Source organism: Mangifera indica, chromosome 11, assembly GCF_011075055.1.
Source record: "Mangifera indica cultivar Alphonso chromosome 11, CATAS_Mindica_2.1, whole genome shotgun sequence".
Lineage (NCBI taxonomy): Eukaryota > Viridiplantae > Streptophyta > Magnoliopsida > Sapindales > Anacardiaceae > Mangifera > Mangifera indica.
The window spans coordinates 5,543,251-5,557,095 of record NC_058147.1 but is presented as its reverse complement, the minus strand read 5'-3'; the positions used below and the strand labels follow the sequence as shown (position 1 = coordinate 5,557,095).

The 13,845-nt window shown below is 32.6% G+C and overlaps 1 protein-coding gene across 6 annotated transcripts; it reads left to right on the top strand.

The window, feature by feature from the left end:
- Nucleotides 1-2,647: 2,647 nt before the first annotated feature.
- Nucleotides 2,648-9,503, top strand: LOC123229100 (oxysterol-binding protein-related protein 1C-like). Of its 6 annotated transcripts, none has more exons than XM_044654682.1 (10): nt 2,648-3,537; nt 3,633-3,989; nt 6,532-6,631; nt 6,918-7,363; nt 7,462-7,617; nt 8,044-8,211; nt 8,288-8,428; nt 8,536-8,766; nt 8,941-9,054; nt 9,190-9,503. In XM_044654682.1, the coding sequence occupies exons 1-10, from the start codon at nt 3,001-3,003 to the stop codon at nt 9,355-9,357; spliced, it is 2,418 nt and encodes an 805-aa protein (XP_044510617.1). In that variant the 5' UTR covers nt 2,648-3,000; the 3' UTR covers nt 9,358-9,503. The 6 variants fall into 6 exon arrangements, with proteins under 6 accessions (XP_044510617.1, XP_044510616.1, XP_044510615.1 ...); XM_044654681.1 differs by having other exon boundaries at nt 6,915-7,363; XM_044654680.1 differs by having other exon boundaries at nt 3,633-3,995.
- The last annotated feature ends 4,342 nt before the right edge of the window (nt 9,504-13,845 follow it).

The window sequence follows — 13,845 nt, the reverse complement described above, 5'->3', positions numbered from 1 at the left end:
TTATTTTAAAATATTTTTCATGTTATTTGTTATTTTAATTGAAAATAAGGTTATTTTTGTCCTAAAAAATTAATAATAAAATAATTATAATAAAATTAAAATTATCTTAATAATATTTTAATACCTAAAGTAGAACATTTTTTTATTAGATCCGGATAGAGACCAAAGGTCTTGAGCGACCAATTCAACAAAATAACTCAAAAGATAAAAAAAAAAATCGTTAATTTCTTCATGCCCGTTCCAAGTTTGAAGCACCATTTGAACAAATAAGCATCCCCTTGGTTACATAATTTCTTCTTTATATAGATAGATATAAGATTTATGGGATAATCACTTAAAAGCATATTTTATGCAACAACCTTTTCTATATGATAAAAAATACTCTCACGATCCTGAACCGATCTTGTTTGAGATTGTAAATCCTAAACTTGTATATTATCTGTCACATTACTTACTTATAACATCATTGATAATAAAGTATTATTGAAATATTTTATTTTCTGATAAACTGTACAAAATAATACCAATAATAAAGAATAAATTATAAAAATAATCTTTTTAATATTTGAAACAAGTTAAGAGATTTTAAAATTCTTTAAGTTGCATAGTATTCTCGTAGAGCACAGGACAAGGAATAAATTAGGTTGGATATACCATAAGAAAATTTGGTTTTTTCTTCTTTCCTTGTTCCATTGGTGAAACGTGTGGAAAGATAAAGAATTTTATAGGTTCAACAACATTTGAATAGACTGACAGCCTTAGTAGGATACTCTTTCATTCTAATTATATAAAATTAAACTATAGTTTTTTATGATATGGAATTAATTTATATTTACATTGAATAAAAAAAAAACTTTAAATATCATGTGAAAGCTTTTACATTAATATATATATATATACAAATTTTTACTTAATCAAACTCATGAAAATGATATTAAATAAACGATAAGTTATATTATTAGCGATCAGTTGTATTATACACTTATGGGTTGAAATAAAGTGTAAGTATAAAACTTCCACTCTAAAGAAACAATAGATTAAACCAAAGCGTGAACAAAATATTTTCACTTAGAAAAAACAGAAAGATCATAACTTGACATATTTTCTTCGTCCCATTGTTTCTTAAACTTTAACAATATAATTTTCTATTAGTCACTGAAACACATTCTTATTTCATTCTGAACCATTTTGGAAAAGTAAATCGTTGTATATCAAATCGGGATAATATAATTATCTTATTTTAGTCAGATAAAAACTTGGAATATAAGTATATATTCCTTATTATATTAAACATATTCAACAATATAATTACATATAACCTTATCTTTTTTTTCTTGATATAAATTAAGGACTGTATATAGGTGAAATGAACCTTATAATCTATTATACGTAATAGTACTAATAGGCTTTTTTTTTTTTTACATTGTTAAATCATATCAATAACATAAATATAAACATATGTTTTTGAATAATAAATCTAACCATGTCATAGAGCGTCTTATTTTATTGTCTCGATCCTCTTTCTTGCATAGGATTACACTTAATTTGGTATGAAAATTTGTACACCAACAAAAAACACACAAGACTAAACCTTACAAAAGGAAATGTTAATGATGGTTGAAATTAGTAAAGTCTATATCAACTATATAGGGCACAAGTGGAAGTGATGGTGGTAAGTATATAACTTCATGCAAATCAAGAAAATAATATATTTTTAACGTGGTTTGACCCACAGTTTAAGATAATACGTCTATAGTTTTTGTATCTTAAATCTCCTCTTATCTTTGATATATAATTATGTATAGTTACATTTGTATATAATAATGAAATATTTCTAATGTAACAAAGAATCTAAAATTTTTATTCATATTTTAGATAATTACATCAACTATACGAAAAAATAATAATAACTTTCATATATAGACATGAGATGAAATACAATGATAATATGAAATATATTCAAAAATTAAATCATTAAAATTATGTCATTATCGATGTCTTGAATGAAAAGACTTCTATCTCCACTTTAAAATTATACGACAACTTTATGTGTGACATTTCTTAAGTTTAATTTTATGTGCGTCTTATTGGTGCACAGTCTACTCTATAGTATTGTTGGATTAAAATATATGGCGCACCAACAAGGAAATGGTGACATTGTTAATATCAGACCCCTCCATATGCCTCTATTTTTGTTCTTTTATTACTTGTGACGCCTTTCTATTCTTTTCTACTCGTTAATTCCGTCCAAAAAAGCATCCAATTCCAGCCGTTGATTCGAAGACATCCCAGGATTTTAACCAAAAATATTACTATTTTTATTCTAGGCTTAGTAAAAGGTTAAAAAGGGAGTAATGTCTAATCGCACAAAAATTTCGGGGAGTTGTTTCAACTTGGGATATCTAATCGAAGAAGGAGAAATGATTACATACTAAAAGGGACCACGTTAATCCGTGGACCACTTTAATCCAACGCAGAAGAGTTCAAAGTGCCCAAAAATGCCCATTCCCGAGAATCATTTTCCCAAATCTTTAAAATATTCTCCACGTGTCACAATACCACTTGGCCGCCTCTCGTACACCGTTCCACAGGGGAACGCAGACTCGAAGAAAATCGTGTATATATATGAGTCACCGTTCCAACTGTCATATTTAATCCATCGCATTAATTCATTTCTCCTTCGTCTTTGTTCAAACTGTTGCCGAGTTTTGTTCACCGGGGAGAAACTCACCGGACATTCAAATTTCTCCATCTCTTTATTCATTTCCCGAAATTCTCGAGGATTAAACAATTTCTAACCGGTAAATAGAATAAGAAATTTTCTGTCACCATATATTGAACTTCATTCAATTTACCCAAACCGAATCCGATATTCTCACGCAATCTCTTGTCAAAGGAAAAATAGCATGAGTTTCGGAATTATTTCGGCCGCCATGTTTCCCCGCCATGTCAGCAGTGCCAAATCTGGCGATCTGGTTATTGTTTAGATTCTAATTGGATATGCATCCGTTTTGTTGCGTCTCCACCGTGTCCGATAACAACCACGCTTCTTATAAAAACTTCACTGGTCATCTCCCTACCATGCCTCCTCCTTCTACGACTATGTCCACGACGTCTTCAACCCGGTTCGAGCAGTCGGCCCGATCCATTACGGCCCAAGTCAACCACCATTATAGCAACAATCACAACGGTGGGAGTGCCAATTGGACGGAATCGAATCAGCGGCTGAGTCAGAGGGTGGAACAACCGGTTGACGTGAAGATAAACGACTTAGTCGGGAACGGAATAGCCGGAGTGCTGTACAAGTGGGTGAATTACGGGAAAGGATGGAGGCCGAGATGGTTCGTATTACAGGACGGTGTTTTGTCGTATTACAAGATCCACGGACGTGATAAGATCGTCGTGAGTCAAGAGACGGAGAAAGGTTGCAAAATTATCGGCGAAGAGTCCATGCGAAGAATCCACCGGCGGTGCAATAAGTACGAAACTCATCAGCACCACCTTCACCGCAAACCGTTCGGCGAAATCCATCTCAAGGTCTTTCGATTTTTATTATTTTTATTAAAAAAATTGTTTCAAACGGTATTGTTTTTAAAATATTTAAAATTCATTTCGGTTTTATTGCTTGACAGGTGTCGTCAATCCGCGAGAGCAAATCGGACGACAAGAGATTTTCAATATTTACAGGCACAAAACGACTGCACTTAAGGGCTGAAATGCGGGAGGACCGATCGGCATGGATAGAGGCATTGCAAGCGGTCAAAGAAATGTTTCCGAGAATGTCGAACAGTGAGCTGATGGCTCCATCTGAGAAAATTCCCCTGTCTACCGAGAAATTGAGACAACGGTTGTTAGAGGAGGGAGTGAGAGAAGAAGTAATACAAGAGTGCGAAAAGATTATGAACGACGAGTTCGCCATGTTGCAGAATCAGTTGCTGTTGCTGAAGCAGAAGCAGTGGTTACTGATGGACACCCTGAGGCATCTGGAGGTACATGTAATGAAAACTAGAACCCGGATTAAGAATTCTTCTACTGCTTCAAATACTAGTATTGCCAAATGATTTTTTTTTTTTAATTTTACAAATTGTGCCCGAATGAAATTGGGTGTGTTTAGTTTCAAATCTAGTCTGTTGGTGTTTATATGATTCTGTGTGTTGGAGTTATGTGGATCGATTCAACGCTTTCATATGATGTATGTGGTGTAGTTCTGCTTTTTTTCTTTTTTTTTTTTTCTTCTTTTCTGAGTATTGAAGTAGAAGTACGGAAAGAGATATAGGTTTTGTATGGATGTATCGAGTCTTAGAGTTCATGTCTGATCACTGAGTTCAAAGGCCAGTTGACAGATTATATTTTAATTTTTTTAGTAATTTAACACAATTTCAATTTTTATTCTTGCAATATATATCTCATTATTATTTTTTTTCCTTCTGTGTTTATTGAGAATTTCTATGGCTTACGATTTTGTGCAACATCTTCTATTGGGGATCTTTTGTGAGATTATTTATGCAACTTTGGAAAAGAGTCAATGTAATGTTATTTAGAACCGAAGGTATTTTAGTCCTACAATAATTGTGATCAAAATTTATGTAACTGATGATTCTTACAATTTTTGTGTCCATTATACAAGATTTGATTTGATAGTACCTGACATCTGCGTCTAATTCTATTATTTTCTGTGGTGGTGTATGAGTGTCTAATGATTGAAGTACTCTAACATTAGTGGAGTGGTAGGAATTGGTGTCTTTAACAATGCTGACTGTTATCGATATCTCAAGTTCTATATGGACCTCACAAAGCGGTGCTGTGTTATTCGACTATCCTAACTTTTACAGAAGGGGCCAGAGAGAAAAAAAAGTCAAAGAAAATGACACGTAGAGGCATCAAAAGAAAATTGATATTTGTGTGTCATACAAGAAATTTCAGTGAAAAGGGCGGCTCTATTGATGAAAGGACCCATGTAGCTGACCCAAATTTGTTCAAGATTAAGATATTGTTGATATGAGAGGAGATCATTGCGTTCATATGAGGCATCAGAAATTAATTGCATTAGGGTTGGTTGATAAGAGTGGTGTGTTGTGGTAGTGGTGGTCATAATGACAGTGATGGTGATAAGGGGCAGGTGCAGCTCTAGGTGCTGGGATCACTGCCAGTTGAGGAAAAGTGATGGTGCAGCAGTTATAATGGTTTTATCAAGGCTGGGCACTTGACCTGGGATTTCTGCGTTAGAGTTTTATTGTTGCAGCAAATTTCGTTAATCATTCTTCAAAAATAATGAATCACAAAGTAAGCAATTATGGTAGCAATGTAGATTCTGACATACAATTTTCATGAGTGCATTTACTTGTGTGTATAGTATCCTCACAAGATATTTAGAGTGACCATAGATGTATATAACTTGAGAAATTTGATTACCTTTATGGAAGAATTTTCTATTTTCAATTATTAGGATTTTGGAAATGTGATTTTGGTTTACTTACAGATTTAATTTATGGAGTTATTTGTTAATTTTATATTAGTTTGAGAAATATGCATCTGCAGAGTAGTATTAAAGGATAATGTAGCTAAACATATTTATTAGTGTTTGAATATCACAATAATAAGTTTGTTTTCCTGCTAATCGGGTATATGTAGCGAAGGATGGATGCTTTGCCATATTTTTGCTAAATGAAGGCTGGGGAGTACTCTTGCACTTAGCAAGTGTGTGTTTATTATTTCCTGCTAAATTGTTTTCTCGACCATAGTCATTTGGTAATAGGATGCTTAAGTTGGTTTGTTTTAGAAAGGAAAAAAAAAGCAGTATCATGCATTATGTTGTACATCTTATGCAATCTTCATAATCTTCAAATGGAAGGATTTATTGAGATGAGGTGACTTTTAGTATCGTATGTATATCTTAAATGTTGCTGAGCGAGAGTTGCTGAATTTGACTGTCTCTAACTATAATCGATAAAATGTTCCTCTATCTTCAGTTTTTGCCGTCAGCTCTTCCATGAGGTTAGATATAAGGAGCAATACTATGTGTACCCATTTTGTGTACACAAATATATACACACTCATATGTGTCATTATATGATTGGTTATTATTTTATTCTTAATTCAAAATCATCCAATCACATGATAACACATATAAATGTGTATACATTTGTGTACCCAAAGTGGGTACACATAGTTTTATTGTAGATATAAGTGCCTTGACTTAATTGGTGGCCACCACCCAAGTCTTGCCATATATATCATCATCATATAATCTTTTTTTTGCTATGATGTGGTATCAATTTAAAAATAAATAAATAAATTTGCTACAAATAGTGTAGTTAATAGATGCAAAGCTTATGCTGTGCCTTATAATACTTAAGGTTCTTGATTTTGCTTTTACACCTTAAGTCATGCATACAGTTTGCTTGGGCTCGAGCTGGTAATCACTAATTGTATGTAAAATCACAATTAATTAAAATCTTGAATAACTTCTGGATTTTATTTCTAAATTTTTTCCTTGTTATGCTAAAACATTCTTTAAATTGTATTTTGTAGACAGAAAAGGTTGACCTGGAGAATACAGTTGTTGATGAGAGCCAAAGACAGTTGAGTGATCCAGGTGCTTCCTCTAGATTCAGGCAAGACAAATTCAGTGGTAAGTTGTGTAAAGTAAATTCTTTTATTCAAGGTTACAATCAGGTGATATTATTACATTACAGTAAGATGTGCTGCATCTCAGTTGATGCAAAAATTAATATTTAGAGTTGGTCTTTGTCTAGAATGTGTTATTTTATAATGGCTAATTATTTATGGCATTTTCTGAAAATCCTATAAGACGTTTTCAGATATTGAGACATATTAGACCTGTAGTATCATTTCTACTTTTTCCTTTTCAAAACTACATATTTATTCTTGGGTTTTCATTTTCCTCTTGTCAGAAGGTAGTCCAACTGAATCTGATGATGATAATGAAAGAGTTGATGCAGCAGAGGAAGAAACAGATGAAGATGAAACTACTTTCTTTGATACTCGTGACTTTTTGTCGTCAAGTTCCTTCAAAAGTAATGGGTCTGATTTTTGGACTTCATCTTTCTCTTCAGATGGGGAAGGGCTTCATATCGATGAATCTGAAGATGACATTGATCCATCCATCAGATCAGTTGGAACTAACTATCCTTGTATTAAGAGACGCAAGAAACTCCCTGATGCGATTGAAAAAGAGAAGGGTGTCAGCCTTTGGTCAATGATTAAGGATAACATTGGCAAGGACCTGACAAAAATTTGTCTTCCTGTTTACTTTAATGAGCCCCTTTCTTCTCTACAAAAGTGTTTTGAAGAATTGGAGTATTCATATCTTCTTGACCGAGCATATGAATGGGGGAAAAGGGTAAGTATATGAATAACATTTTTACTTTGTTCCTTTTTACTGCTGTTTAGTGTTTACTTGTATCACAAGCTTTTTGGCTATCCCTTGAAATTTCACAGGGTAATAAACTAATGAGGATATTAAATGTGGCCGCCTTTGCTGTATCTGGTTATGCTTCAACTGAAGGAAGAATATGTAAACCTTTTAATCCACTGTTAGGCGAAACATATGAAGCTGACTATCCAGATAAAGGTCTCCGTTTTTTCTCAGAGAAGGTTTGTTTCCATGCCTATAATTCAAATTATATAGTCACAGTTTCTTCTGTCAATGACTTCATTCATCTATGCAAGTAGACAATATTTTAATTCTTATGAGTGCTGTTACATAACTCCTGCAAAGTCTTCTTTAAAGTCAACACATATTTAGCTGGTTTCATTTGGTTCAGTTGCAACTGAACCAGGTTGACTATATTCAGATAAACTTTGTAGGAGTAAATCAGGCATATAAATGTCTAAATATGTGTGAATTTTTTATGATTATGATATGCATTTGACCATTTGCTAATGGGAAAATTTCAGTGCACCCCTTCATTTTAGGTGTTCACCCTTATAGTTTGACCATATTGTTAATGTAAATTCTATGCCAAATTTTTTACGATTTTAACATGTTGAGCAGCTAATCTCATTTTATTTTGGCGTCAGGTCAGTCATCACCCCATGATTGTTGCCTGTCATTGTGAGGGTACTGGTTGGAAATTTTGGGGAGATAGCAATTTGAAGAGCAAATTTTGGGGTCGCTCAATTCAGCTTGACCCTGTTGGTGTCCTAACTTTAGAATTTGATGATGGAGAAGTCTTTCGATGGAGTAAGGTATGATTCTAACTAATCCAAATAACATTCATTCTCTTAATAAGGTCTAGTTAGAAATTGATTTTTTCTCCGCCAGGTTACCACATCAATATATAATCTCATATTGGGAAAGTTGTATTGTGATCACTATGGAACAATGCGTGTGGAGGGAAATTATGAGTATTCATGCAAGCTGAAATTCAAGGAGCAGTCTATCATTGACCGCAATCCTCACCAGGTTCTCTCTTCAGATGTCATCTATATATTTGTGTCCTAAAATATTGTTAGTAGTATGTGATTGTAGTTTGGATAATATGATACGATGCTTTATTTTTTTTTTTTCAGGTGCATGGTATAGTTCAAGATAGGAATGGGAAAACAATGGCAACCCTATTTGGAAAGTGGGATGAGAGCATGCATTATGTGATCGGAGACTTTTCAGGGAAAGGAAAAGGACTTGAATCTTTATCGGATGCTCATCTACTTTGGAAGCGGAGTGCTCCTCCTAAATTTCCCACTAGATATAACTTCACACGTTTTGCCATCACATTGAATGAGCTCACCCCTGGTCTAAAGGTGATTATTTGGCATGTCATATGATTCTATAATATTTCATCATATAGTCTGATACACATACTGAATAATTGAATTCCAAGAGAGAAAGTAAGGGATAAACCAAATTTACTCCTTTTACATGTGCATTCTCGACAGAATTCTTTGTTTGATTTGTGTTTTTATTCTTATGCAAAGGAGAAACTGCCACCAACAGATTCAAGGCTCAGATCTGACCAAAGGCATTTGGAAAATGGGGAGTACGAAATGGCAAATTCTGAGAAGTTACGGCTAGAGAAGCGACAGCGGCAGGTAAATTTTGTGTTAACATGTAGTCTGTCTGTCACTTGTAACAGGCATGCACTTTTGCATGTGCACGCGACACACACACACACACAAAAGATTGTTTTATGATGGTAATGAATGGGTATTTGGTGTGGGATACAGGCTAGAAAAATGCAAGAGAGTGGCTGGAAACCAAGATGGTTTGCCAAGGATAAAGTAAGTGGCAGTTATCGGTATCTGGGTGGGTATTGGGAAGCCAGAGAGAAATCAAATTGGAATTCATGTCCTGATATATTTGGTCATTTCCCTTCTGATCAGCTCCTTGACTAAGTTGTGTTTCTCTATTCCTTCACATTTATTAATGATTGATTGCCCCATAATCATCCCTGTAAGTACATTAGATTAGGATGTTGGCAAGAAAATAAAAATTACCATCTTGTTGATTGGCAGAGAATGAAAGATATTTTTTCCCTTAATGAATGAATCAAGTGGTAAAATTAAATTCAACAATAAAATTATTCTCTTATCAAGTTAAAAAAGTGAAATCTTATGACAAAAGTTTACTCTTCAAATGAAGGAGCCTCATTCATGTCATGAAGTTCTTCATAACCACTCAAGCAACTCTTAAGAGGCAGCTAGACTCAATTTACTCGTCAAATTTTATCTTTTCCCCTTTTGCTTACATCCACAATGACGCAATGGAGGTATGACTGCTGACACAAGAAGCAACAAATACCAGTTTCCCAGTTCTGTGAAGCAGCTTCTGTTTTTGTCCCTTCATAAATTTCCTGTTTTTTTCTTTGGAAGATAAATGGATTTGTGACTAAACGGATCCACTTCCCCATAACGTCATCCAACCATCCAATCAATCTCAACCATTGAACCACACAAAACCCTCAACTACAAAACAGACCTAAACAAATACGGCAGATACATAGGGAGCCCACAGGCGTTTGAGTTTTCGGAAGAAACGTCCCCGTATCTTGTACTGCATCATTGTGTTTTCCCATCTTGCCTTGCATGTTTTCTGTTCTCATCTCATTGGCCATCACCATTTTCAGTAACTAAACTCGAAACTGCAACTTTATAATATTACTTGGGCAAGACGAGACAGTATTGTTATGTCATTTCAATTTGCATTTATTAAGCTTCCCCTTTTTTAACCGTTTGCCGCTGTAAATCTTGACAGTAATATACTGATAAGTTTCACTGTTTCAGAGCGTAGGGCGGCTACTTGCTTTTCTCCCTGGCCGGTTGCTCTTTTGTCATTTCAATCACCATTTTTCTCCTTCCTCTTTTCATACATCTGTAAAAGTATGCTTATCATTAAAGAGTTTTGATGCAATCACTCAGTTTTGTTACGTGAGTTGGTGGTAATCAAAGCTCAAACAAACTACAAATCCTCGTTTTTCTCGATTTCTGTCTAATCATGCCAATAAAATTAAATTACAGGATCAAACCAACGTAAAAACCAAGAGCACATGGAAACTGTGGCGAGAATATTCTTCTTGATGATAAAACACAAAGGTGTTAGAGAGTTGAAAGTGACATTTCCAGGTTAGTAGTGAGTTGTCAATTTGAGTTATTTCCACCGTAAACGTTTTCTTGAATTTGTTTACGAGACAAAAATATTTCTGCTTGTTGAGCTTTCGACGCAAAATTTTTCTTTTCCTTCGCCACTCTTTAAGACAAAATTTCTCTGGAGCTTCTGCCAATGCCAGGTTTTACAGCAGTTTTTCAGTGGAGGAAGCTTCAATCTTCTTGTTCATGGTGTAGTTCCGTTAACATTTCTGTACTAAAAATTATTCAACTTTACAGAACAGAAATATCAGAACAGGGCCTTGAAGAAGGCAAACAACTTGGGCCAATTTTGGGTTTAAACTTTAAACGTAGACAATCTAATTTTGCCGGTGAAAGAATTAGTCAATAATTCGACAAGAATTCCCCAAGGAGGAGGCTATTAACCCAGGCAAATGTGTGGAATCTTTAAGAGTCCCGAAAGAGTTAGGCTTGATGGTCTGCACACGTCAGAACAAGATTAAACTTTTTAAATTTGAATGAGATAACTCATTATCCAATAAAAAACTGTAAAACAGTCCAATTTGGATGAGGTAACTCATTATCTGAGAAAAAGAAAACTCCAATTAGATAATTTTAAAAAATCATCAAAAATAATTTAAATTCATATTTTTTTATATATAAAATCTTTTTCATTCTCACTGAAATAACAATTTGAGGCCATTGATTGGCGCAGTTGGAGACAAATAGATAAACAAAAATGACAAAACGTGGTGGGTGGGACTCAGAGAGCGCGTGATCTCACAGACTGGCAGGTCTTCAGCATCATTCAAGTGAATATGAATGTGAGTATGGGATAAATTGCTTGCTGCAACATCTCTTTCAAAGTGTCTCACATGGTTTGCTTCTTGCTCCATTCTTTCCGGACACTCGTGCCATGGCCGTGTTCCCCAACTCCTCCTTTCTTCCTGTCGGATTTGACCATTCTATTTGGTTCTGCTTGCTTTTGAAATTTATTTTGTGGGTATAATTTTTATATATAATTTTATTTATAAATAATAACATATTATTATATAATTAAATAGTTAAAAATTAAAAATAAAATAATATTTAATTACATAATAATATATTATTATTTATATATATAATTATATATATAATATTATTTTTATAATAAAATTATATATATTTACTTTAAATATATAAATATATATATTTCATATGTATCATTATATAAATAAATGAATTTAAATTAAAATAAAAATAATATTTAATTATATATTAATATATATAAATATCAACTTATTTTTATAAATATATCTATAATTCTTATTTTTGTTAGCAATATTGTTATATTTCAAGTAATGACGTGGCAGACATTTGTTTGTTAGTTTGGTGAAAAGCACACGTGGATGGGTCTGTTGAATCGGCGAGGAGGTGGGATGGCATCTTACTGTTTCAAAAGCGACATCGTTGTACGGCCCCACACCACACCATAAGACAGCTAAAGCCCCAGTTCTAGTGGGTTCCACTCCATTCCGACTGTAAAAGTGACTGTTTGGCACGACATCGTTTTTCAGTGGAAGGAAAAAAGTTTCAAAGGTTAATTACGCACTGTTTATTGTTAAAATCGAAAAAGACAATCCATAAAACCCATTCAAATTGTCATTTTCCATTTTGTTTTTTTTTTTTTTTCTAAACGAAAAAATCTATTTTAACCAAATTATATTTTCAAAAAGTAAATTAATTATATTAAATAAATTAAACTTTACTTACGACCCACAATCAAAACCATGACTCATTAATTAAAACGATATTTTTAAATAATAATATTACAATAAACAAAATAATAATTTTTAAAAACAATTTGAGATGTATAATTGATAGACGTATTTGAGATAACGTATAGGTAGTTGAAAGTATACATCTGCCTCCAATCTCCTGCCTGGAAACTTATTAATATAGGAGGGGTCTAGGAAATTAAGATGAAATCGATATGCAATTTATGGAATGCTTTAGCCTCATGTGTATTTTAATATGATTTAAAAAGGGTTGGTAGCTTGAGTAATGCCTTGCATATTCAATCGTTCTTCCTTTCACAGAGGGGTTTGCATTAAAACCTTTGTCTATCCATTATATATATAAATCACATTTTTTATTCCTAAAACCTAACTTTAGTAACCAAATTTATCAAAAAGTTCATTTTTCAAATTGATCATATCACCCCAAATTAACAAATTTTTGAAATACGTTTTTCACATATCAAATTTGTTATCAACATCATTTTCTTCGCATTATACTTCGGCCATCTTCCCTCTTGCATATGGCTCTAATGGATTTAGATTTAGGTGGGTGACAATTTTGATGAACTTGGACTTGGGCAGGTGGAGGTTTATTTTTTTAAGGTTGTTTAACTTATTTACTAGAAGATTATGTTTACGGTTATGTTATTTAGTATCCAAGTTTACAATTCAACAATGTAACAATTCAATGTTAAGTGTTATCTGTAAATCTTTTTATACTCCTCTATTTATAAGATAAGGGGTAAGAGTTATATAAATAATTACAGAGGTGGATATTAGAATTTTACTCTTATGAACAATGGAAGATTGTGCGCCCTTTTACCCTTAAACGATTTTGAGTTATGTTTTTTAATTGTGGCTACAGACATTATGGAAAGTGATATGTGATAATGGGAAAAAGCGTAATATTATATGTATATATTTTAAGTATACAAATAAATATATATTTGATGTATGTAATCATATGATTAAATGTTATTTTATTCTTAATTTAAAATCATATAATTATTTAAAACATATATTAAATATATATATATATATATTTATGTATTTAAAATTGATATACATAATATTATTGATGGAAAAATATAGCTGTATATTGAAGAGATCATAAGAAACAATCATAACTATAAAAAGTTACTTTTTCCACGTTTGAACTATCAGAAGTTATCAAAAGAGATGATAAAAAAATGTAGCTATATATTAAAGAGATGACAAGTAGTGTTATATAAATAATGATATATTATTATACGATTAAATGGTTAAAAACTAAAAATAAAATAATACTCAATCGTATAGTGATATATTATTATTTATGCATAAAATTATTTATATAATATTATTAAAAATATATTTTATAGAGTTATCATTACTTATTGGAAGGTAGGGTGAATCACATTATATATAATATAGTGTGATCTCGAAAACATTGGCGTGAATAATGTTTCGGTGTGATCTTGACAAATGCTACCAATGATTTATTTTAATTTCAACTTTA

What these genes read in the sequence shown, in the direction of transcription:
- LOC123229100 (XM_044654679.1), top strand. Translation starts at nt 3,001, where the DNA reads ATGCATCCGTTTTGTTGCGTCTCCACCGTGTCCGATAACAACCACGCT. An exon ending in TCCGTTTTTTCTCAGAGAAG is followed by an intron (nt 7,618 to 8,043) that starts GTTTGTTTCCAT and finishes TTTTGGCGTCAG; the next exon opens with GTCAGTCATCACCCCATGAT. An exon ending in TAGAGAAGCGACAGCGGCAG is followed by an intron (nt 9,055 to 9,189) that starts GTAAATTTTGTG and finishes TGTGGGATACAG; the next exon opens with GCTAGAAAAATGCAAGAGAG.